The 24,253-nt window shown below is 46.9% G+C and overlaps 4 protein-coding genes across 7 annotated transcripts; 2 read left to right on the top strand and 2 right to left on the bottom strand.

Moving 5' to 3' along the window:
* Positions 1-504: 504 nt before the first annotated feature.
* nsmce2 (NSE2 SUMO ligase component of SMC5/6 complex) lies at positions 505-3,314 on the bottom strand. Its single transcript, XM_088386375.1, has 6 exons — positions 2,991-3,314; positions 2,436-2,548; positions 2,186-2,345; positions 1,223-1,311; positions 975-1,081; positions 505-842 (listed from the first exon to the last, which is right to left on the bottom strand). The coding sequence occupies exons 1-6, from the start codon at positions 3,109-3,111 to the stop codon at positions 731-733; spliced, it is 702 nt and encodes a 233-aa protein (XP_088242501.1). The 5' UTR covers positions 3,112-3,314; the 3' UTR covers positions 505-730.
* A 78-nt stretch (positions 3,315-3,392) lies between these two features.
* washc5 (WASH complex subunit 5) lies at positions 3,393-10,834 on the bottom strand. Of its 4 annotated transcripts, none has more exons than XM_088386370.1 (29): positions 10,683-10,834; positions 10,152-10,357; positions 9,874-10,019; positions 9,706-9,790; positions 9,511-9,611; positions 9,178-9,370; positions 8,943-9,095; positions 8,686-8,799; positions 8,430-8,601; positions 8,187-8,314; positions 7,905-8,034; positions 7,667-7,779; positions 7,352-7,518; positions 7,099-7,174; positions 6,905-7,015; positions 6,589-6,729; positions 6,436-6,516; positions 6,256-6,357; positions 5,987-6,166; positions 5,787-5,911; positions 5,557-5,719; positions 5,362-5,464; positions 5,208-5,287; positions 5,026-5,129; positions 4,689-4,818; positions 4,493-4,589; positions 4,226-4,379; positions 4,024-4,111; positions 3,393-3,946 (listed from the first exon to the last, which is right to left on the bottom strand). In XM_088386370.1, exons 2-29 carry the CDS (start codon positions 10,332-10,334, stop codon positions 3,890-3,892), a joined length of 3,477 nt encoding a protein of 1,158 aa, XP_088242496.1. In that variant the 5' UTR covers positions 10,335-10,357; positions 10,683-10,834; the 3' UTR covers positions 3,393-3,889. The 4 variants fall into 4 exon arrangements, with proteins under 4 accessions (XP_088242496.1, XP_088242497.1, XP_088242495.1 ...); XM_088386371.1 differs by having other exon boundaries at positions 10,692-10,806; XM_088386369.1 differs by lacking the exon at positions 10,683-10,834 and adding an exon at positions 10,505-10,652.
* A 470-nt stretch (positions 10,835-11,304) lies between these two features.
* Positions 11,305-17,935, top strand: LOC148391474 (exostosin-1b-like). The gene is made up of 11 exons (XM_088386372.1): positions 11,305-13,097; positions 13,296-13,389; positions 13,628-13,735; positions 13,923-14,042; positions 14,412-14,544; positions 15,168-15,286; positions 15,662-15,757; positions 16,103-16,192; positions 16,294-16,454; positions 16,533-16,704; positions 17,062-17,935. The coding sequence occupies exons 1-11, from the start codon at positions 12,178-12,180 to the stop codon at positions 17,245-17,247; spliced, it is 2,199 nt and encodes a 732-aa protein (XP_088242498.1). The 5' UTR covers positions 11,305-12,177; the 3' UTR covers positions 17,248-17,935.
* A 276-nt stretch (positions 17,936-18,211) lies between these two features.
* Positions 18,212-23,980, top strand: LOC148391473 (double-strand-break repair protein rad21 homolog A-like). Its single transcript, XM_088387220.1, has 14 exons — positions 18,212-18,379; positions 19,040-19,229; positions 19,323-19,452; positions 19,592-19,691; positions 19,821-19,927; positions 20,051-20,248; positions 20,328-20,453; positions 20,616-20,741; positions 20,859-21,082; positions 21,606-21,759; positions 21,839-21,987; positions 22,077-22,265; positions 22,460-22,543; positions 23,022-23,980. The coding sequence occupies exons 2-14, from the start codon at positions 19,086-19,088 to the stop codon at positions 23,211-23,213; spliced, it is 1,923 nt and encodes a 640-aa protein (XP_088243346.1). The 5' UTR covers positions 18,212-18,379; positions 19,040-19,085; the 3' UTR covers positions 23,214-23,980.
* Positions 23,981-24,253: the final 273 nt, after the last annotated feature.

Below are 24,253 nucleotides of genomic sequence, written 5' to 3'. Positions count from 1 at the left end.
TATTAAAAGATTAGCTTAACAAGCGTGTTTCTCAACACAGCTTTTGTTTGGACCCGGCCGGCTCTCATATGACCGCAGATGTTTCACCTCGTTTGCACGGACCGCCTACATACGAGCTTCTTGGCGTTTTAAATGCATATCTAAGTACACAAGGCCAAGACTACATTTACGAGCAGGCCACATAGACTCCAGTAATACGATGTGAAATTCACTTGAGAAATCCCTTCCCAATTTGGGCCGCTGCCTGAATGAGTCCAACGAAGCATCATCACTCTTGTTATTAATGATGTTCCGTGTGTCCTATTAGCCTCATTCCCGTGATCACTAACCTACAAAAGTAAGCAGAAGGCACAAGCCATTGTTTCAGAAGTTCCCATCAGAAGCAGAGAGTGAGTGAACTGGGTTGACGTGCGTGCGGTCTTGGATCCGTCATCACGTACACGTCTCCCTCTAGTGGCTACTTTGGCCATCAACGAGACAAAGAACAACAACAACAACAAAATCTCTTACGAATGCAAAAAGCGTGAACTTTTATTACAATTGAATAACATAAATAACAGGTATTGCAGCAATAAAAAGTCACTTGAACAAAACAAATGATCCCAAACACAAACATTGGTGCATTTCTGGTCAGAACAATGTCACCTACACCAGCAACTTGTCGAAGAAGAAAAGAACAAACGTACGTAGCTATGTGGTCAATGTTGCCAATTCAAGTGTGGAGCTTTTTTTACTTGCTGATGTTCTTTCTCTTCTGGTCTGTGATCTGTCTCTTCAGCGTGTGGTCAGGAACCAAGTCGGACTCTTTGACGTCTTTGTTTCCACAACCCACCACAGGACAACTGAAGGGCAGATACCAAAAGGACCGACGCCGAGGATGTGGTAGGAGCATAAGAGTGAGACGACATGGAGGGATCACGACACCACACCGTCATTTCAACATAACAGCGGTAACGTCATCAAATCAGTCTCACCGGCACTTTTTCTTTTGTTGACGTCTCGTTCCGATGAGGATTTTGATAGGTTTCTCCTCGTAGTGATGGTTACACTTCTTATTCTTCACAGGGTTGATCATGTCTTCCTGGATGAGATGCACAAACGGCACGTTTGACATGGGCGCACACACACACCTGGCCGCGGTATGTACATTTCGTCAAGTGCTGGCAATAGTAGACAATTCTCAGTTAGTTGCAGATGCTCGTTGTCTCGTCGGGTAGGCTACCTGGGTGAGAGGGCAGGTGAAGTTGACTTGGGTCTGCGTTATAGCCAGGTCCTCGTCAAGCTCCTCCATGTTCCTTGACTCTTGGCTGACTAAAAAGAGAACATCGGCCACAAGGCAACACGTAACAGGAGAAAGGCAACTTTATCAGCCAAAGAATGAAGTCATCGTGTCCCACCTCACCCTCCATGTGACAATGTCTCATGCGCTCCTCTCGTAATAGCTAAGCGCTTTTGTCATATGCTCGGAGGGTTCCTCCGAACTCACGCATTGGGCAGTAGTCACAATGAGCGCAATGCAGCATTTCAAGACATTGATTTCAGATTGGAGCACTTTGGGCATTCTTATCTTTTGGCCACTCAAACTGTTGGCCTCAACGTGCGTATTGCAACGCAGCTCGGCAACGCTAATGGCGCTTGCGCTGCCGCAATGGCGACTTGATTCATATTCTAGTACGTAGTATGTCCGTTTGTGCGCACGCGTGATGCGGTCGTGACAATTTAAAGTACCCCACTGTCTTCGTTAAGAGTTATCGTACAACGCCCTGGATAGCGTGTTGTTTGAAGGCTAATAATTGACCGCAATATCGGCGCTTGGTTGGGTGAGCATGCCTGTATGATAGCATTCAGCTAACGGACGTTGGTTTCATTTTACATGTCAGTTTTGCGTGGACTAACACCTTGGAGTGACAAATGAATAGCTTTTAGTAAGAACGTGTTGGCTCTCGTGGTTGGCTCTCGTGGTTGGCTCTCGTGGTTGTCTAGCGCCCTACCGAACGGAAGAGATGACAACACGTCAGGCTCACTTGACTCGTACGTAGTAGCAATAACACAACACGTTCTTTATTTTTTTCGTAAGGACGATAATCGCACCAACCCTTTTGCAAACCATCGGATTATTCAATTCATTGAAAACCAATTTCAACATATACATTGATTATTGGAGTTTTAGCAAGCATTTGTGTACCTTGGTTGCGAGCGCTCGAGCTCTGGATGCTTTCCTTAAATGCAATTATTTTCTGGTGAGTCTGCAGGTCTGCGTCAGATAGGCAACAAATTGTTTCTGTGAAGTTCTCCTTCACTCTGGACGAGATGCTAGACAAGGCATCTTGTTGTTGTGCAGTCACCTGCAGAAAGAATCCATTGATACATACATTGGAATCAGGCAAAAGTTGATTTTCCAAACGAGTTGAACTCAACCGAATGAACGTGACCACCTCCGCTGTGACTCGTTGCACAGTGTCAACAAAGCAGTCGATTTCTCGGTCCAGCTTGGCACATTCCAACATGAGATCCTCCATCTCGCCGACGCCAGAGTTTCCCCGTCCGTCTGCGCACCAGACACATAATCATTCAGTTATATAAAAAAAACACGGTTGGACACTTGTTTTGGGGTTGGAGCAGGCCGGTTAGCACATACGTGTTTAATTGTTGTTAGTTGTGTTAATTGTTGTGTCTAATAGTGTTAGTGTGTGGAGAGAGAGAGAGGGAGAGACAGAGACAGACAGAGAGAGCGAGACAGACAGAGAGACGGACAGAGAGAGAGAGAGAAAACACAAGACTGGCATTCCGTCCCTGGGACGGAAAAGTCCGGCCATTTTCCGAACCGAGGATGAGAAGTTTTTGATAAAGGATGCTCTCAACAAGGACGGAAGTGGGTTTCAATACATACCAATCGATTTTGTTTTGTTTTGTAACTGCTTACGGAAGCAATTGAATATTTAACGACTAATGACATTTGAAAGGAGTGAAGAGAAGACCCTGCTTATTACCCTGGTCCTCGATCAAGTCTAAGGCCACGGAGGTGACGATGTCCATTCCCGTAGCGAGGTCGGCCTGACACTCCTTCAGACTGGCCACAGTGCTGTGCACGGCGCTCAGACTTTGATACATGCTAGCGATACACGCTCCGACAAGACACAAAATGCTCGCAGCGGGTTAGCTGACACTAAGTGAACCCGTCAACGCGGTACTGCAATTTGGAAGTAGGAACAAGTGGGATGACTTCATCAGTACAGGATCCCGGTTCCTGGATCAAACCTGGTAGGCGGCAAAGCGTTCGTTCACGGCAGAGCAGAGCAGGATGTTGTACTTCGGGCTTCCGTTTTGTCTTTTCAAAGTAATGCCCCCACTGCTCTTTTAAGAACATGTAGTATGCGAAAAAAACAACCAAATTATTGCAAGATTTACATTTAGTTTGTAGCAAACCTAATCTAACTTCAGAAGACAAACAGGTTAAACAGGATATCATATATTCAAAAATAACACAGACTTTAAGGCTACTCCTTGTTAATGGCATCGATTTTTGTAATTACACATTTATTAGAAGTTGTTTTTTTAGAAAAGTGCCTACTGCCCCAAGGAAAAGCAGTTCAGAAAATGGATGTATGTATGTTTCATTTCAAACTTTCTGATGAGCCAACTTTGTATACAAACTCTTAGAATGATTTTTTTTTTCTTCCCCCCCACACTATTGCCTATTTAGCCAACACATTTGACACTCAAATCTATTACATGTGATGTTACAAAATGCTAAGCTGTAATGTTAGGAACTCCAAGGCAATTTGATCTATCTGTCTATGTATGTACAAAATACAATCTTACATGTGCTTCAAGACAATAAAAATGGAAGTGCATACAAAAGGCAACAAAAGTAATTTGGGCTGGATCTTCACAGTATAGTTCTGAATTCATCAAAAATGAAACTGGGGACGTGGGCTTCAGCCACCTTGAACAGACAAACAAAAGTAGGGTTACAGTTACAACAACTTGACGACAAAGCTTTCAAGTGTGACAATAACCTACCTTGCGCGACAATTTAGTATATTTGACATAGTCTTCCAGGAACATGAGCGCTCCCACCACATCAGAGGGCATGTCAGGGATCTTCTGACTTTAGTTGGGGAAAACATGGACAAAGATGAGACATTGGCTGAAGTGGTATTCAAAACAAGAAAGTGTTGATTTGAAGAACTATGCATTCAAGTAACTGAGCCTGTCTGGTTACCTTGTACATTGCTCCATTATAGAGCGGATGAACTGCCCAATGAGAGCCAAGAACTGGTCTGTGTATCTGGAGTGAAACTGCTTGAGGAGCGTGAGAAGGCCGAGGACTAAAGGAGGCCAGTCCACTGGGTCGGTGGATTTCCTGCATGTCATTCCTGTTGGAAATACAAGGGAAAAAGAGGTATGCGTTTTTGCCTTGGTGTAATTGACCTCCACGCCACTAGAGGGACTTGAATTTTGCACATTTCTTTCGGTGAACCCAACCAACCTTGGTTTCTGCTGTACTGAAGTTTAGGCAGCTGCGCTATCACAAACAGGAAGTTGAGGATGGGAAAGAAAGGAAGGCGCTTTGTGGTGATGTAGATCTGATGAAAAGCGCACAACATTGTGCAAGTTGATTTGAGGTCAAATGCGTGACGCTCTTAAGGCAAAAGCATTCCTATCTAAAGGGACTCTCCGCCAACCTTATTAAGTGGGTTGTGAATACCGGCAGCCTCTAAATAGGCTGTGATCTCGTACAAGAGAGTGTTGTCCTCTTTCGGGTAGGGCAGCGACGGGTCCTGGTAGTGGGCTTCGATGTCTGCTAGCAGCGACCTGCAAGGATCAAAAACAAAACAAAAGCAACAAAAAAAAACAACAAGACCGCACTCATGACCTTTTCACAGTCTATTGGAACCCTCTCTGGGTGGAAAGTTGGTACGGAAATGTTCCATGCTACATTGATGATATCTTTGCCGCTCTATTTTGTTCCACGCAGCAGCAGCGGCGGGTAGGAAGGAGAAAAAGGAGCAGCGGACTGACTTGTTAATGTTTTGGAGGGCAGCCGCCAGGTGTTTGGAGTCAAACTTGCAGGAGTAGTTCAACTCATTGGCAATTTGCTGCCGAAGAATTTGCATTTGACCAACCTACGGCAAAGGTTCAATCCAAATTAGCTTTGCCTTTCAGAAAGCCTCATCAAAACGGTCCATCACGTCACGTCGTACCTTCATGATGACCTCTAAATACGGCCCCCAGATTTTGGGGATTTTGGCGACAGCGCCGCCATACACTTTGCTGGCATTACCTATCAGAAAAGAAAACGTCTGCCGTATGTGAGGGGGGGACCCATCCCGACATATGGATGACCGACCTACCTACCTACAACGCCCTGAACCGGATTGACAGCAATCAGCACGGCTTTCAAGACCTCTACTGCAGCTTTGTCCTTCAAAATGGTCTTCTGAATCATGGTCAGGAAATTCTAAATGAAGATTCGGAGGTCCGAGGTGACTGGGACGAACGCGCACACACAGGGTCCGCTTGTACGGTATGGGAAGCCGACGGACGGCTCACCTGCAGCTCCTTGACAATCATGAAGCACAGCAAGCGGTCCAGGCCATTGAGGCCAAATGTACCCAAGGAGCTCTGGATCCCTGAGAACAGCCTGTTGTTGGTCACTTCCTGGTGGCTCTTCAGGTCGTACCAGGTGTTCATTTGCTCAATGTAGCACGTTAGCCTGTGTGTGGAAAACAGCCCGCAGAGATCAGCGAATCAAATGGTGATGCCCGACGCTTCGTCCATACTTGGGATCTGTGATGCGGAGAATCTCTCGACAGAGACGTCCAATGAAGGTGGCCGACTCATCCACGGATGGGAACTTCGGGATGGGGATATGAGTGGACTGGTACACGCTCTGCCAGTCCTGGATCTGATCGAGATGAACGGAGGGAGTGAATCGATATGGATGGACCGCCGCGCCGTCGCTGCCATGGCTGAATCCAACCTTAGCCCTGAGGAAACTGTTGCACTCTTGTTCTACGTTGTAGTTGATGATTCGAGACACTTCCTCCTGCCAGATTTTCAGACCGTATATGCTGACGTAGTCCTGGATGTACTCAAAGGACCTGTAGAATCCGTCCATGGTGGCTGCCATGTCTTTTAACTTGGGCATCAACTCGCTCGGCTGCCGTGATCGAGAATGCCGTATACAAAGCGTATCGGTCGTTACACTCTGGAAGCGTGCTTCTCAAACCCAGTGTGCTGCTTATTAACCTTCGCCTTGGGATTGAAAATCAGGCCCTTGTGCAGCGCATAAGCCACCCTCTTCACCAGCTCCTTCCTGATGCCATCTTCCAGAAGCTGCTTAGGATCCACCTACGACATCACACCACACGCGAGTTGAAGTCTGTGTCGTTCAATTGGGTTGGATGACACCAGGTCAGAAGGAGCAACCTTGATAATTCCAACTAAAGTGGTCTTCATCATCAAGATGCCCTCAGTGAAAATGGAGATGTCATGGGTGAGTTTAGCCACCTGAAGGGATGGAAGCATAAAGAGGAATGGAGTATGCGTGAGCGCAACAAAGTCATCCATCAGCTTGTATACTTCATAGCGTGCCCCCAGCTGGGAGTAGTCCTTCAACTTGTCCTTGTCCAGTCGCGTAGGCACCTCCATGATGTCGTGGATCTGAAGCTTAATGATCTTGGCCAGAGAGGTGAACATGCTCTCTGGGATGATCTGCAGTACCTACACACGTCAATACTTGAAGGTGAACATTGGAATGGACGTCATTGAACAAACAAGCAGCGAATAAAAGACAAAAATGAGAGGAGCAGACAGACGTCGCCTTGTCATACAATGCAAAATCCTAGTTCCGGCCTCACGGATTGATGGTGCGTATGACCGACCACGTATTACACACCTTTCTGACATAGGCCACCAATTCTCCCGAGTAGAATTGGGAAACGCTCAGCAGGTCAGCGCTGTTGACTTGGTTGATCCGCAGCAATGGAAGATCCAAAGCGGAAGCCAGCTGCTCTCACAAACAAACAAACACAGGCAAATTGCTTCGAAGACGTCAACATTGGGAGGGACCGGCCGGCCGGCCAGCTTCACCTTCAGAAAGGTCGCTCGCAGTTTAGTGACCATGGAGGAACTGACTCGGATGCTCTCCTGCATAATGCTTGTGAAGCTGCGGGGGGGAAGAGGAAAAGAAAGTCAGCAAATCTGTGCCAAAGCAGAACCTTAAGATCACACGCAGCGCAGCCCCTGCTGATGGATGACTCAGGTCCATCTTGGAAGAATGCAAATGGAGGCTAGGGCAGGCGCCTACGTACGTACCTCCGTACGTACCTCCGTACGTACGTACCTGTCGATGATCTGCCAAGCGTACGACAAGTCTCCCACGATCTGCATTGTGATGAGGACCTCTTCCTTGATATTGATGGTGCGAATCATTTGGTGCAGGAACTTTCTGGTGTCTGCCAGAAACTGACACACCTGCAGGTTGGACTCTAACTGGTGGAACTCCTGAACCTGGGAACCAGGTCAAAAGTACGCCATTTAGAACAGACCCTGAAGCCTGCCTGCCTGCCTGCCTGAAGCCTGCCTGCCTGCCTGAAGCCTGCCTGCCTGGATCATGTCAAGCAAAAACAAAACGATTGAAGGTTCTGCTCTTCCTCACCTCAACAAGAGCCTGTATGAGTTGGACCGTCTTCCTACCGGCAGCTGTCGAGTCCTCATAGTTCAACGATTGGATCTGTTTCGAGATTTCTCGGAACCAAGCTTGGAGGTTTTCTGCCATGGTGACAGAACACAAAGGTTCAACTAACAAGTCATTGCCAGGTAGTAGCGTTACTCGCTAAAATGTGAGAAGTTGTGTTTGCGAACACCATAACCGCGTGTGTGCGCCTTTGTCTGACCGTTCTTTTCCACCCTTGTGAGCGGTTTAACGCCAGAGAAGACTTCGGCCAGTTCGGTCATTCTCTCGGAGCCCTCCTTCTTGTAGCTCTCCCATTTGATCTGTTTCTCTGACAGCATCTGCTTGAACATCTGCACGAGATGTGGACTTGATGAGTCAGATGAATGACATGGAAATCCCCAAATAATCAGCTTTCTATCATACGCTACCTACCGCGCTGCGTACCCACCGATAAACAACAAAGGGGAGACGATCCTGCTGAGCGCAAATAATAGAGGCTCACCTCCTTGAGGGTAAACTCCAGCTGGGCCGCATCGAGGAGGAGCTGAAAGAGGCTCTTGGAATTGTATTTGGAGTCAGCCAGCACTTGCTCTTTGATCTGCCGTAGTTTCTTGTTGTTTGGGTCATACGCTGTGACACGGTCGGCCGGTCAGTATTGCGCTTGTAAAATTGAAGCCGCGGACTTTGAAACGGACAAAGCATTTGGAGCAGGCAGGCAGGACTTGGGACACGCAATTGGTCTCACCCGACTCGGCCGAATGCAGCATCAGCCAGCGAATGGCAACATTGCAGTCCCTTAGGCAGTTAAGCAATTTGGGAATGTTATCCAGAATGATCTCGTCTCTGAGGAAGCCTTCCTTCAGCAGCTGTTGCACCTGCGGCCGAAGGCTCTCCATGCTCGTGCCGTAACGGCTGGCCTGTCCACACACAAGATTCCACTTTCTCATCGCTGGCCTAAGCTCTGCTATTCTACTGGTCAGTGCAATTGGATTGGATTGGACCTGCTCTTTGATGTTGGCAGTATCCAGCGTGTAGTTGAGAGCAGTTTTAGCAGCTTTGTACGGGTCCCAAGCCTCCACCAGATTGACGGTGATCCCCATGTAGATACTGATCACCTGTGCTCAGACCAGATGAAAATCATGTCCGAAAGGTAAAGCGATGCAATCCTCCACAAAAAAGAGGTCTGGCTTCACCATCCATCCATCCATCCATCCATCCATCCATCCATCCATCCATCCATCCATCCATCCATCCATACCCAGTTGTCAGGGAAGTACTTGTCCACGATCTCTCTCATCTTGGCCTGCTGGCTTTGCAGTATGGACGGGCTGAAGTAAAGGCAGACGTACAGCATGGCTGCCTGATTAGCCAGCGCCGTACTACGATGTTCAGGTAGAGGGTAGGCGGACACCTTGAAAGCGGGAACAACGCTTTGACTTTACAACGCAGAGTCGAATGGGATCGCATCGCATCGCGCCGCATCGCATCGCTACTTGGTTGTAGATGTCGTCAGAGCGCAGTCTTCCAATGACCATACTGATGAATGTGGCACTGATGGGAACCCTGTGAAAGTAGCTCTCTGGATAGTTGGCAGGCCGTCGGGCTCCAGGCTGGCTGGAGAAGCCGGTGCTGCGCAGGAGCTTGCAGATGTCGTCCATGTTGGAGTCAGCTGAAGACCTTGCCGCGCTGAACCAATTATACACGTACTCAACGTATGAGCGAAACAAAGCAGTCTCTCGAGAATCTAAGTCTAACATTGCTCTGTAACTTGCGTCAATAGGACAATTGTCATCGTATCCATTTGCATGTGCGAGTCATAAAGCTACCTGTATCTGTAGTAGGAGACCAGCATCCGTTCGCGAACGTCCCCTTCAATTTTATGCTCGATAACAAGCAACATAACTCCGTACAGGTAGAGTGCCTCACACTACGAGTGGGAAAGAAATCCATTTTCAGGAAGAGATTCGATAAATGCAGCCCTGAACGAAATCAACAGTTGTTTTCCCATAATTTGACATTACCAGTAGTTGCTTTCCATCCTCATTTAGAAGCACAGTCTCAAGCGTTTGCTGTATATAAACCCCCTCATGGAGGTCATCCAAGTATCTGGAGAGAAGATGTGGCATCAAAGTCCATTTCTACTATTCCATTCAGTCGTCATTTGAGATTGAGCACAGAACACGTCGTACCTATTCAGATCCACGATGTATTTGTGGACGCTCTCGAAAGCCAGATAGAATCGGGAGAGAATCTCAATATTGTTTTCTCTGAACTCTTCATCCAGGTCCTGAAGGTCAGGTTTGGCCTCTAACTTTCCCTCGTAATACTCGGGGCCCTAGAGAACCACCGGTGGATAGCGAGAACAACATAAGCGTCGCAACATGCTGTGCGTACTTCACTTACAACCTACGTACATACAGAGAGCGAGCGAGCGAGAGAGAGAGCAAGAGCGAGAGAGAGTCCTTACCTTAAAGTAGCTGAAGTCACAGATAATGTCTCCATATTTCTGCTGATCGCTCTTGTCCTTGAGTCTGAAAACTGCAGGGATGAAGTCAGAGAGGCGTAGAAGCTCAGCAATGATAGCATTTCCCCTGGAAACGATCCTGAGGATGGCCTGGCCACACAGGTTGTTCTCCGCCAAGAAGTCCATCAGACAGACAAGAGGAGCCACACCTGTACAACAGGGTACAGGCAACGACTGAACACAGCATTTACACAAACAACGCGTCCTATTCATTGTCAGTTATTGTCCATTTATTTTCCGCGTGCATACATACTACTTCCTGCTACAAGTCCAATTCGTAGTCGTGAATGATGTACCTCTACATGCATGGTTCATTCAACGACGTACATTGTGCGCGCACAACGGAAACAGATTGGGAAGGAATAAACGTAAAGGGAGATCACGTAAATGGTATATGCTAGTTTAGGTCTCCGTCCTTCAACTTCGCTTTGATGCTATGTATGCAGTTCATCCAAGTAGAATCACATGTCTTACTTGACGTACGTCAGTGGTCGAATACACCGTTGGAAAGCGTCGTAATTTTGGAGCAATTGTCCCGTGGATTTTCTTGAACCCATTCACTGTTTACTTCCTCATGACCAAACATGTGACCTTACCGTTGGGTGCGTTTGATTCACAGCAAGTAACGCGCCGATGCCAAAACGACAGACGCGCAAGCGGTCTCGTGCTGCATTGAGCACTGACGAAATATTGCCGCGTTAAAAATCGATACTTTGGAAACAAGCCTAGAAGGTTATTCGTACATCTACCAAAGTTGTCGTCGTCGTTGTTGTTGTTGTTGTTTTATAGCTCTTGAAGACTAAAGGCTGAGGCCGCTGTGTTGAAATTGCACTGACTTTAGAAATTCCACCATGATTCGCCAGATGGCGACAGAGATCCACCGTTTCCCGATATTTATTGCTGCAATGCATCACTCGCTCTTGCTCGGTGAAAGCCATTTGCATCCTAATTTGGAACACAGTCAATTATTGTTGTAGTCAATCACAAATGAGTGCCAAGAACGGTTCGTGTGACTTTTGGGATGTTTTGTGGACCGCTCCACCGAAACGTCACCCGTTTCAGACGCGCTCCCGCAGAAAGGTAACGCACCTTTTATGGCAGAGCAACGTCACATCCTCAAGTTCAGCGGCGGTCCTTTGCCTCTGCTGAGTGTACAACTTACTTTTGTTTCACGACTATGAGAGACGCTGATTTCAATCTGTCAAGGACGTGAGAGATCATTGGGAAATCTATTCTTTTGTACCAACGAGGGGAGCCGAGGAGAAGTTGGCATGTGTTTGGGATGTCAGCGAGTCTGTGTTCACTTCCAAACGGACGATAAGCTCCTTCGATGTTTATTTACAAAGCTAGCAGGCTAACCCCGGCCGGCCGGCCGGGAATGGTGTGAGCTCGTTGCTTGTGGCCAGCCAGAGTCGTTTGACCGTAACATGTGACGTTAGCAAACTCCAAACAAGACATAATATGTGCCTTAGCAATTCTCTTGGAACTTCCGTTTGAAATGCGTTATGTTAAACCTTGGAGGCTCCAATGTTAGCTTGTTGTCCCCGTGTCCGAAAGGAGCAAATAGTTGGGTTTCCAAGGACTGCATGCACGACCGAGCACTGGCTTCGGTGGTTTTCGTTCATAAGTACGCGTAAGTTTTGGGAGTTTTGCTGCGTTTTGGGTTTTTAAGTCATATCCGCTGTATGGTCGAAATGGAGACTGTAGGCTGAAAATTGAAGGTAGCGCTCCGTACGTTGATGCCGCTCGTACCGCCGCCGCCGGCCGGCCGGGGGTAACCGGACGGAATGAATGTTAGAAATCGCCCACATGCTTTGGATCAGTTCCCGGACTTGCGAAAGGCATCTGAAGCAGAAGGTGGCAAACTTGCAACCCGGTGGCGGCGGAACTCTCCCACGAGCGTTGGTAAAGCGTCGGGACTCTTTGGCTTGATCTATCCCCGAACATCTTGGCTCACGTTGTAGAACACATGCAGGCCAAAAAACGTTACTTAATTTTGGTCTCTGCCGGCGCGTGTCTTCTCCTGCTATTTTGTTTCGGGGGTATCCAAGTCCCACTTTCCAGACGAAGTCTGAGCCGGCGTGATGCGGGTACTTTTTTGCCCGGAGCACGGTGGCGTCGCTCGGCGGGGGTCGTTGAACCTTACAGCGACCCCAAGGACGATGCGAATGAGCTGAGACTGAGAGACTCTGTCCCTGAGCTTTTCTCTGAGAAGCCATGCAGAATGGAGTCCTGTTTTGACTTCTCCCTTTGTGAGAGAAATGGCTTCAAAGTCTACATCCATCCCCAGCAGAAGGGAGAGAAAATGTCCGAGAGCTACCAGAACATTTTGTCGTCGATCGAAGGCTCCAGGTTTTTCACGCCGGACCCAAGCCAGGCGTGTGTGTTTGTCCTCGGTTTGGACACGCTGGACAGGGACCAGCTGTCAGCGCAATACGTGCACAACCTGAAAACAAAAGTCCAGAGTCTTCCTCAATGGAACCATGGTAAAAACCACATCATCTTCAACTTGTACTCCGGCACCTGGCCCGACTACACGGAAGACCTGGGCTTCGACATTGGCCTCGCCATGTTGGCAAAGGCCAGCATCAGCACAGAGAACTTTCGGCCCAAATTCGATATATCCATCCCCCTTTTCTCAAAAGAACACCCCAGGACAGGAGGGGAACGGGGATACCTCAAATACAACGCCATCCCCCCATTCAGGAAGTACTTGCTGGTGTTCAAGGGAAAGCGATATTTAACCGGAATAGGCTCTGACACGAGGAACGCCTTGTATCATGTGCATAACGCCGAGGACGTGATCCTTCTCACCACTTGCAAGCACGGGAAGGACTGGCACAAGCATAAAGATGCACGCTGTGACAAAGACAATGCAGAGTATGACAAGTGAGGGCCAGTTGGAATCATTGAATCTTTCCTTGTCTTTAGTATCCTTTCCTTGTCTCTAGTATTGAAAAAAGTCAAGTTGTGTGTATGTTCTTAAAAAAAAAAAAAAAAAAACAGTCAAATGGAACAAGTCTTTGGTGTGACTGTTTTTTTTATATAATTGGAGGTTTGACCCCAGATTCAACCTTGATATCGCAGGTATGACTACAGAGAGATGCTCTACAACTCCACGTTCTGTCTTGTTCCGCGAGGACGTCGGCTGGGTTCTTTTCGCTTCTTAGAGGCGTTGCAGGTCAGTCACACGTTGCTCCCTTTTTCTTCTGACATCCAAACTCCTCGGTCAAACAATGAGAGCCTGAATTCAATCGAGCCAATGCTCACAAATGTCGACATCATTTCCTGAAGGCAGCCCAATGTCACCAATTGCAAAGTCAAAAATCAGCGTATGGGCCGCCGCGTGCAGTGGAGCGACTCATTGCCAAGCACAATTTATTCAATTCCATTTGTTTCTTGTTTCTTTCCATTCCTAGGCAGCCTGTGTCCCGGTGACGCTAAGTAATGGCTGGGAATTGCCTTTCTCCGAGATCATTGACTGGAAGACGGCCGCTGTGATTGGTGATGAAAGGCTACTTCTTCAGGTCAGACTCACTCACTCACTCACTCACTCACTCACTCACTCACTCACTCACTCACTCACTCACTCACTCACTCACTCACTCACTCACTCACTCACGTGTATGGAATGGGTGACAGCCGTGCCAATCACCTGGAGAATCTTTCGTTTCCCCTGGTTTGGGAGCCCATTTCTCGGTGCTTGTATGGCAGGTTCCCTCAACGGTTCGCTCCATTCACCAGGAGAAGATTCTCTCCCTGAGGCAGTATACCCAATTCTTTTGGGAGGCCTACTTCAACTCTGTGGACAAAATAGTTTTGACCACATTGGAGGTATGTATGCATGCATGCCAGTCCTTTAGGTCACTAGAATACATATGAGGGCGCATCTCGTCATCAAACGTGCGCATTTGGATGCTTGAACGGAGGACGGGTTCAATGTGGAACGTGTCGTTTTCATGACGCACTGGATTGGATCGGATGTGTGGGAGTTTATTTCAAGGCTTTGCTATTATAGGAAGATGTTGCGTGACATAAATAAGAGGAAAGCATAAAAGCGCCTTTAAAAAAGACGACCGCACAAATCATTTCTTTGTATCCTGTCCAGTGTTATTTATTTCAAGTGATCTTCATCAAAGACCTGCGATTTGTTCAGATAGAAGCCATAATTGGCCCACAACAAAATCCTTCTTGTCTGTGCAGATCATCCAAGACCGGGTGCTTCAGCACAAGTCCAGAAGTAAGCTCATGTGGAACAGTCTGCCCGGTGGTCTTTCCGCCTTGCCCCAGTACTCCACCTACCTTGGAGACTTCCCTTTCTACTACGCTAAGCTTGGTAAGGACTAAAGTTAAAGTCCCAATGATCATCGCACACACACACACACATCTGGGTGTGGTGATATTTGTCCTCTGCATTGAACCCATCCCCGTGTGATTTTGATTCAACCTTTGGGGGAGAGGGGAGCAGTGAGCAGCAGTGAGCAGCAGCGGTGCCGCCGCACTCGGCAATCATTTGGCGATCTAACCCCCCAATTCCATCCCTTCATGCTGAGTGCCAAGCAGGGAGGAAATGGGTCCCATTTTTAAAGTCAGCCGGGGTTTGAACCCACAACCTTCCAGTGTCAGTCAGGGCGGACGCTCTACCACTAGCTTGAATTTGACAGCCGTTGATGGAAATGATGTACTCCTTTAAAGGAGACATTGTGCAAACTCCACTTTTTTTTTTTTTCAATCTAATCCCTCCAGCTGCTGCAGAGTTACTTTTATCATTTGTTTGGGGTGGGAATGTTTTAGTCTGTTCAATTTGATCCCTAAGAAGTAATATTACAACTTATGACTTGTTTTTTCTATTCTGGCATTTATTGAGAACAAGATAGGTCCGTCCGCTCGTCTTACGCTGTACTTGGAATGGGGTGTCTTCCTTTCTTTTCTCATGGCCATACGGTGAGTGTTTTTCAGGAATGGTGACGTCCCCCAAGTTTACAGCTGTCATTCACATAGTGAGCCCACTGGTGTCGCAGTCCCAGCCAGTCATGAAGCTGCTCACAGCTGTCGCCAAATCGCAGTACTGTGCACAGGTGAGTGAGGCAAAGATGGCAATATCATTGGCGATGTTCATATGGCCTCAGTATGAATTTCGCCTTCTGAAACATCAACCGTCCATATGTGTGAGTAGGCACTTACCCCTGTACACGGTTCAGTGGTAGCTCTACTTGCAAACTCCCATTGGTTCGGAAGTGGAAATTTGGTACGGAAGCGGAGGCAAAAAAAATGGCCCGGCTCCGGTTGGATTTTGATGCAAATTTCTTCTTCAAAAGTGTTTTGAAATGACTCCCTCTGGAGTTGTGTGGGAATTCGCGTCGTCATACTTCAATTGCGCTTGTGGTCTCGGCTGAGCAGGTAAAGAGATTCAGCGGGCTTGATTTTACTTAACCAATCAATACTTTGTGCAGGTGATAGTTGTGTGGAACTGTGGCAAATCTCTTCCCGCCAAGCACCGCTGGCCTGTCACCTCACTTCCTGTCATTGTCATTGAGGGGGAAAACAAGGTAAAACTATCCGATTGAAGTTGAAAAAGTTCCCAACCTTCTTATCAGCATCTTCACTTCTGATTCTTGAAGGGGCATATCCAAATGATACACGCAGTCAGAATATTGTCACGTTCCTTTTTACGAGCATCCGTAGTCTGGCTGCTTCACACCTGCGCCAGCCTGTCTGTCTGTCTGTCTGTCCACCATCAAAAACTCCTTGACCTGACCTTCTGACTCCGTTAAACCTCTCGTGTTTACATTTGAGTTTTACTTGTAGTCGTCATGTATGTTTATTTCTTTTCGTATCCTTAATTGTGGAGAAAGGAGCCATCCGTTCAAAAAAGATCCCCCTCATTTGACCAGGTTATCAGCAGCCGCTTCCTTCCCTATGACATCATCCCCACGGACGCAGTGCTCGGTCTGGACGAGGATGCTGTGCTTTCCACCGCAGAGGTCAGGCCACCCACAACTGCAAAGTGTTGAAGGATTTTTGATACCAATGTGTCTGCCATTGACAAGTTTTCTTCATGCCTCCCTCCCTCCATCTTGTCAAGGTGGAATTCGCCTTCACAGTGTGGCGAAGTTTCCCCGATCGTATCGTCGGGTACCCGGCTCGCAGCCACTTCTGGGATAGCGACAAGGAGCGTTGGGGCTACACCTCCAAATGGACCAACGACTACTCCATGGTGCTGACCGGAGCCGCCGTCTATCACAAGTACTTAGTCCCGCCCTCATCGCCGCTCCCACCGCACTTTTTGTTGGATTCTCTTCGAGCCGTACGTATGGTCCTCAGATACTACCACTACCTGTACACGACGTACCTTCCGGCTAGTCTCAAGAGCACGGTGGACCAGATGTCAAACTGTGAGGATATTCTGATGAATTTCCTGGTGTCCTCTGTCTCCAAGCTACCCCCCATCAAAGTGACGCAGAAGAAACAATACAAGGAAACCATGATGGCTCAGGTGACGGACGCTCAAACAGGGCTATGCAAATTTCAGAATTCAATTCAATGGATGAATTTGACGTCACCCCACCTCACGGAATGTACAATTTGAAGTACAGGCAGTGGAATTGAATTGGCTGCAATTTCATCACAACACTGACAATGAGACCATGCATGCGTTTCACCACTGTGCTCCAAACAAAGTGTCCAAAATGTATGGACAGCGATTTTTGAATTTCAATGGCGTTTCTCGACAAATGACGGCTTATTCACAATTCAATTCCGATATTTGTACAGCCTCGCCAGCATATTCTTTCCGAACAAGGTGTGCTGAAGGATCCCATTAACACGTGACTGTCTTTGTCAATCTCGTCAGAGCTCCCGGGCTTCCCGCTGGGCCGACCCGGACCATTTTGCTCAGCGTCAGACTTGTATGAACAAGTTTGCCCACTGGTTTGGCACCATGCCACTGGTTCATTCTCAGATGAGACTCGACCCGGTCCTCTTTAAAGACCAGGTGTCCATACTGAGGAAGAAGTACAGGGACATCGAGAGACTGTAACCCTCCAGAGCCCCCTGCTCTCCGGACGTCGCTGAGAAAGCGGGGGCCGTCCGCCGGTTCTTCTGTTGGATCAGTGGAGAAGCAGATACGGATGAGAGAGAGGGGTGACGCGGCAAGATGCAGCGGAAGACGGCACACACCTCGTCTTCTCTGGATGGTATCTTTTGTTTTTCTCTCTCTCTCTCTCTCTCTCTCTCTCTCTCTCTCTCTCTCTCTCTCTCTCATGTTTGGGCAGTAGCAGAGTATCCAGCGCCATCTCTATTTGAAGGCACCGAAGACCTAAAATTGACGAACCAGAAATGGAATAGCCAGCGTCTTGGAATCGGACGCTTTTTTTTGTGCTCCAAATAGTAACATACGACTGCAGCGTTCTGAAACTCTTCCCCTCAGTATACAGTACTATGCACACGTTCTTGAACGTTTAAGAATGAAGAGGATAACACTATTTTGGATGCGTTTTTATAGTTCTAGTGTTTTTTATGATGATGATGATGATGATGACGACGATGATTATTATTGTTGTTAATAATGATACAGTGCTCCACCCACTGTTTCACATACAGTGGCCGGCCGGGTGGGTGAGGAGAGCAGTGACAAGCCCTTCACCATATTTCGGATCATATTATGCTCAGTGCCTCAACACTAGCCTTTTCATTTGCAAGTCTAAATAAAAAGATGTGATCCAAAATGGGTTTCAAGCTGCTTCTTTCACTTGTATTTGCCTCATAATTGGTGATTGTTTGTCTAACTCGTATTAAAGTGCCTAATGACTAAAAATGGAAACCCTATAGAATAAAATAAATACAAAAAAGAAACAAATAAACGGATGAATACGATTATTTTAATCGAACTCTTTTCTCCATAAACTATTTGGTTGGAATCTTTTTCATTTTCACTTGATTTGGTCCCCCCCTGTCGGCCGCAAGTGCTCACTGCGCCTTGCCTCCCCCTCAGGAAACTCCTCCTCCGCCATTTTTGACTGTAAACATCCTGTGGATTTTAAAAGGGCAGCGGTGAGCGGGAGGAAGGCGACTGGCGCCATCTTTTCTGTTTTAATGAGTACGACGGGGAGAAATTCGCTGGGAGAAGTACCATCATCTGTGGAACTCCACAATCTAGCGGTGTACCGCCGGTAAGTGGGTTCTCACTTGGATGCGTATTGTTTTGTGCCATTTTCTTTTTTTGGAGGGGTGGGGGTGGGGGGGCGAGTACGCAAGCACGGTAGTACTAATTCAGGCCTTCGTGCTACGAGGAGGAGTCGTTAGCCGTTAGCTAGAACATCACTTATGGCAATGTAAGGATGGTAAAGTGTTGTTTCGAAATAAATGCACTTTGGACTCGGGAAGAAGACGTCAGAAGAGCCACGCTGAAAACGTCTAGCACACACAAATGCGCAATGAATGCTAATGCTATTTGGCGTACAATTTCGATCATGGCGCCGATTAGATAGCTGCTGGCGCGATTGTCTACATTTTTGTCTTGACTGCTCTCTGAATCGATCTACCGTTCGGTAACTCGTCTGCACCAATAGCATGCCTGTTGTTCTTGTGAATGATTACATTTCTGCTCAATCTACCGTTTGCCATCTCACAACAGTCTCTCCTGGGCTTCTAATAGTAATTCTAAGTATTACGTCCACATTTTGCACACAATGGCATGTGTTGAACACATCTGAAATGCCCCTTTTGTAGGTTGTTGGGTTTTTTTTGGGAATGATTAAATCCGACCAGGTCCCAATAATAGCGGCAATACCACATATATTGTGTTGAACGAAATACATTTTGCTCAACAGGTGAGCCTACGCCATTGTCAGTGTGTGAGGCAGTGGAACCGAGGCGATGTTCTACGCCCACTTTGTCCTCAGCAAGCGTGGGCCGCTGGCCAAGATTTGGCTGGCGGCCCATTGGGACAAGAAGCTGACCAAGGCTCATGTGTTTGAATGCAACTTGGAGAGCAGTGTGGAGAGCATCATCTCACCCAAGGTAACCATGACAACCAAATCCACTTTATTCAGTCTGTTCAGTGAAAGGCCCTCTCTCTCTGGAATATCGCATTCTTTTGTATTGTGCTCATAGGTGAAGATGGCGTTGCGCACATCAGGTCACTTACTTCTCGGGGTGGTGAGAATCTACCACAGAAAGGCCAAGTACCTGCTGGCTGATTGCAATGAAGCTTTTATCAAAATCAAAATGGCTTTCAGGCCAGGTACGGTTGCATCCACTTGCCCCGAAAATCCTTTCCTTTCCTTTCCTTTCCTTTCCTTTCCTTTCCTTTCCTTTCCTTTCCTTTCCTTTCCTTTCGCCGTGTGCTGAGTTTCAGCGTTGTTGCTTTGATTTGTGTCCAGGTGTGGTGGATCTGCCTGAGGAAAACAGAGAGGCAGCATACAATGCCATCACTTTACCTGAAGAGTTTCATGACTTTGACCAGCCACTTCCTGACCTGGAGTAAGTCGGTGTCTTCTCTTCACGCTTATGCTCGTCACAATCTAGAAAAAGCAACTACAGATAAGAATGCTGCTATTCTGAGAATAGTTGTCTCCGCTCATTTTGCGCCATCTGTTGTCCTGTGCGCAGTGACATTGACGTGGCCCAGCAGTTCACTCTGAACCAGAGCAGAGTTGAGGAGATTACCATGAGAGAGGATGTTGGCAATCTCAGCCTTTTGCAAGACAATGACTTTGGTAGGTCATAACAGTGATGCGCTACTCGTGTAAAAAAAAAGATTCCACCTTTGTATTTTAGTGGAATGTAGTTTTGTTAGAGCAAAAGAACCTTATTTACACATGACCTGCTTTTCTCCTCAGCTGACTTTGGCATGGACGACCGGGAGATGATGCGTGACGCCAGCACGTTCGAGGAGGATATCATGCACGGTGCTACGGCCTCCAACCTTTTGTTAGAGCCCGAGCCCGGTCCGGCTAATCTGCCCGATAAATCCAACCACATGGAGTATGATGACTTTGGAGACGCCTCCTTGGGCAACAGTGACGGAGGAATGTTAGGTGAGCTCTCTCTCCAAAGGCAGCTCCCCTGTTAGTTAGTCTTGATGTGGAAGGGGTGATTTTGACATCTTTCTTTCAGTGGATAAGCTACTTAGCTCTGAAGACGGCGGTGGCATTTTTGACGACCCTCCGGCCATCACCGGGAGTGTCATGATGCCTCCAGATCACGGAGACGATGAGGATGATTTCGACAACCTCCAATCACGTAAGTACTTGCTGTCGAGCTAAAGATTGTGTCAAAAATGAGAATGGAATTGTGAGTCGCGGTGTACCATGGCTAAAGATTGTGTCAAAAATGACAATGGAATTGTGAGTAGCGGTGTACCATGGCTGGGCCTCATCCTCATTCCCCTTTCACAACGTCTAGCGGGTCCAGACAGCCCGGACTCGGGGCCGGCAGAGCCGCTGCCGGCCATGGCTGACCAGACGGAACAGACCACTCTTGTTCATAATGAGGAAGAAGCGTTTGCACTGGAGCCCATCGACATCACTGGTTAGTCAAATATTTTGTACCCGCTTTCTGATCTGAATTGAAAATGGTTTTGGTCAACAGCATAACGATGCTGCAGACGATAGAAAGTGGTTGATTTTTGTCTCAACTCCTCTTCAGTGAAAGAGACCAAGGCCAAGCGTAAGAGGAAGCTGATCGTAGACAGCGTGAAGGAATTGGACAGTAAAACCATCAGAGCCCAACTCTCTGACTACTCGGATATTGTGACCACGCTGGACCTGGCCCCTCCCACTAAAAAGCTGATGATGTGGAAGGAGACTGGGGGAGTAGAGAAGCTCTTCTCTCTTCCCGCTCAGCCTCTCTGGAATGCCAGGCTGCTTAAGGTAAGGGGTGTTGCCCATTCAAGTGAAAACTTTGTTGTGCACTTTCCCAAAATGGCCTTGGGTGGGTGAGCGTGTGTTTTTGAGAGCAAGCCGAATTGTCATTTGACACAAGAAAGCAAATTGTCATTTGCCACCACATGCCTTTCAAGCGCTTGAAAGGACATTTTTCAAGTTCCATCTTTCATTGATCTGCTGCCCATGTAGTGACATTTAAGGAACGGAATGAGAAAGTCAGCGGTGTTCTTCCTTTCCTCCCTTTCTTTCCTCCCTTCCTTTCCTTTCCTTTCCTTTCCTTTCCTTTCCTTTCCTTTCCTTTCCTTTCCTTTCCTTTCCTTTCCTTTCCTTTCCTTTCCTTTCCTTTCCTTTCCTTTCCTTTCCTTTCCTTTCCTTTCCGGCCTCGTACGCGTCTTCAAAATGCGTTTGTGCATAATTGATCAGAACTGTTTTGGTGGCACTGTCTAACTAATGCTGTATATGTTTTTTTGAACAACCACTTTACTTTGCTAATATTCTCTGCATTTAGATGTTCACACGCTGTCTGACACCTCTGGTGCCAGATGAGCTCAGGAAAAGGAGAAAGGGTGGCGAAGCAGACAGTTTGGATGAATTCCTCAAAGAGCTGGAGAACCCAGAGGTGCCCAGGGAGGATGTCATGGGTCAACACAGAGATGTCATCGGTAAGATGACCTTTGGGGGCTAATCCACAATTCTAGATGAGTAGTTAGCCGATACAGCTGTCCCCCGTTCACCGTATAGATCAGACTATCATGGAAGAACCCAGTTTGCTGGCTGCCTCTGCAATGGAAGGCAGCAGGACAGCCCTGGATGAGACGGTCATGCCGCCTCCCTCCACTCCTCGCGGCGTCAAACGCAAGACCCTCGAAAAGGAGAGTGCCGTCGGGCCTGTGAGTTTTGGAAAAGAAAAATCTCCGCCTATTATTTTGGAACACAATGTGAGGGATTTGGACTGAGCATGGCTTCTCGACCCTTTCAGATGGCCGCCTTAGAACAGCAGCAGCCACAACAGCTGGCCGAGCGCTCGGCCTTGTCTCAGAGGCTGGACATGCCGCAGGTTGACCTCCCCCCGGAGGAGACCACCGTCAACCTCACGCAGCTTGTTCCTGAACTGGACCTCATCGGAGAGAAGAGCAAAGACAAGAAGGATGAGAGCGACGAAGAAGAGGTTCGACGTATACCCTTCCAACCGCAATCAGTCCATCTCACATAACTTTCAGAGCTCTATCAAATCCAATTATATTTATAGAGCCAACTGGTGCCCAAAGTGCTTTACAACAAAACAGAAAACACCATTCAAGCCGTGGCAATGCGAGAGGGATTCTTTTTGTCAACCTGATTATTTTGTGTTGTCTTGATTAGGACGAAGAAGGTCAGGCTGGAGACCAGGACCAGGAAGAGAAGCGATGGAACAAGAGAACTCAACAGATGCTACACGGGCTTCAGGTACAAAATCATTCGTGGCTGGTTCCAATCATTTTTGTAGCCTTTTAACCAGTTAAATTGATTCTCAACAACGGGCGGTTTCGTTCCATTGATAATCCGGTTGGCGCAAATGTAAATTCTTATTTTGTAACCATCTTTACCTAAAGCCCATGTCTCTGACATCAGTATTGTGCATTTCTATTATTCCCAGAAGCTAGCCAATGACTCCTTTAAGAGATTTTTGTGAACAATTGTACACCACTGAGATGGTCACATGGCTAAGTGCAGTGCTAAGCCGAAAAAGACGTACAATATTGGTGAAAAAACAGCGGTGGGTTGGCGTGATTTGTTTTAACATGGATCTAGATCCCCCAGTCGTCGCCAAGGTTTCTGACATTGTACACGTGGAATTGGGGGCCGCTCGGGTTCTGACATTGTACACATCTGATTGGGGGGCGCTCGTGTTGATGACTTTGCTAACATGTGATTGCCCGTGCAGCGCGTCATGGCAAAAACTGGAGCAGACTCGGTCAGCCTGCTCGACTTATGCCGAAACAACAACAAGAAGCAGGCAGCCGCTAAGTTCTACAGTTTCCTGGTCCTCAAGAAGCAGCAAGCTATTGAAGTCACCCAGACGGAGCCTTACAGTGACATCGTCGCCTCCGCTGGACCACGATTCCACCTTATTTAAACATTGACAGAGGAAAAAAACACTGATTGCCACAGACATCTTTTTTTTTTTAATGAGCAGCTTTGATTTTTTTTTTTTTTTTTTTATATGTTTTTTCCTCATACACCCCCAACCAAGATGAAAGGTGGGGTTGGTTAGTTGGGAAGGTTTTTGGATGTTTGAAAATTATTTTACTGTACTTTAGGTGGACTCTTGCTGTATTCACTTAGTTCAAACAAAAGAATGTTAACAGTTATATTTATATATATAAAAAACCAACAACAACAACACACTTCCATCACCAATTTGTATGCATTGATTCATTTGCTTTTAAGTTAACTTTTCTACTTTGAAACAGTACCCCTCTAGCCCTGTAAATATTACGTTTCTATCATGAGAACTCATGGGTTTCCTGTGAAACGCTGCAGCGGCTATGTACATAATATGGGAAGGTACTGTTTTATTTCTCAAAAGTGTAACTCCACCTCCTTGTGTTTGTGTGGTTTTTTTTGTTTCCCCTCACATAATACAAGTGACTTTGTCAAATATTCTCCCTGGGGGCCAGGTATATCATACTTTAGTTATAAAATTCAGACAGGTTGTCAGTTAAACTTCATTAGCTTTTTTTTTCTTTCTTGTGTTTCACATTTATGCTTGTACACCTTTTTGCATTATGTAACTAGAAAATGTACTTGTTACAGATACGTGCAGCGTCCCACCTTTTTAGTCTTTGGGTAATGTCTAGTGATACATCTGTAAAGATTGGAAATAAAAATGTTTTACATACACCATCGCTGCATATTATTCGTAACCCTAATTTTAAACCGAGATTACAGCTCTTTCTTTGAACATCTATTTTACGTTAAATGTCTGAGTCCAAATACATTCAGAACATTGACTACGCTAATGAAATGGACACATTTCTGTTTTCCAGAACATAACAATGTAAATGTAATTCAAATAAATCGAGGGAAATGACATAAAAGGTGTTAATGGGAGGAACAGGTATAATTTTCTAATAATGATGGCATACTTGACATTATTTTAAGCGTGTACATTCC

The sequence above is a fragment of the Syngnathus floridae genome, chromosome 10, assembly GCF_059516105.1.
Source record: "Syngnathus floridae isolate MCC-2025c chromosome 10, RoL_Sflo_1.0, whole genome shotgun sequence".
NCBI lineage: Eukaryota > Metazoa > Chordata > Actinopteri > Syngnathiformes > Syngnathidae > Syngnathus > Syngnathus floridae.
The sequence above is the reverse complement of the archived record's forward strand: the minus strand, read 5'-3'. Positions and strand labels throughout refer to the sequence as shown.

Coding starts and splice junctions, on each gene's coding strand:
- nsmce2 (XM_088386375.1), bottom strand. CDS start 3,111: ATGTATCAAAGTCTGAGCGCCGTGCACAGCACTGTGGCCAGTCTGAAG. Junction 1,312..2,185: donor CTCGAGCGCTCGCAACCAAG/GTACACAAATGC, acceptor TTCTCTTTTTAG/TCAGCCAAGAGTCAAGGAAC. Junction 1,082..1,222: donor TCACCTGCCCTCTCACCCAG/GTAGCCTACCCG, acceptor CATCTCATCCAG/GAAGACATGATCAACCCTGT.
- washc5 (XM_088386369.1), bottom strand. Junction 9,371..9,510: donor GTCTCCTACTACAGATACAG/GTAGCTTTATGA, acceptor TAATTGGTTCAG/CGCGGCAAGGTCTTCAGCTG. Junction 7,519..7,666: donor TCATACAGGCTCTTGTTGAG/GTGAGGAAGAGC, acceptor CCTGGTTCCCAG/GTTCAGGAGTTCCACCAGTT.
- LOC148391474 (XM_088386372.1), top strand. CDS start 12,178: ATGCAGGCCAAAAAACGTTACTTAATTTTGGTCTCTGCCGGCGCGTGT. Junction 14,545..15,167: donor TTTCTACTACGCTAAGCTTG/GTAAGGACTAAA, acceptor AGTGTTTTTCAG/GAATGGTGACGTCCCCCAAG. Junction 16,193..16,293: donor CTGTGCTTTCCACCGCAGAG/GTCAGGCCACCC, acceptor CATCTTGTCAAG/GTGGAATTCGCCTTCACAGT.
- LOC148391473 (XM_088387220.1), top strand. CDS start 19,086: ATGTTCTACGCCCACTTTGTCCTCAGCAAGCGTGGGCCGCTGGCCAAG. Junction 19,928..20,050: donor TTTGCAAGACAATGACTTTG/GTAGGTCATAAC, acceptor TTTTCTCCTCAG/CTGACTTTGGCATGGACGAC. Junction 20,249..20,327: donor CAGTGACGGAGGAATGTTAG/GTGAGCTCTCTC, acceptor TCTTTCTTTCAG/TGGATAAGCTACTTAGCTCT.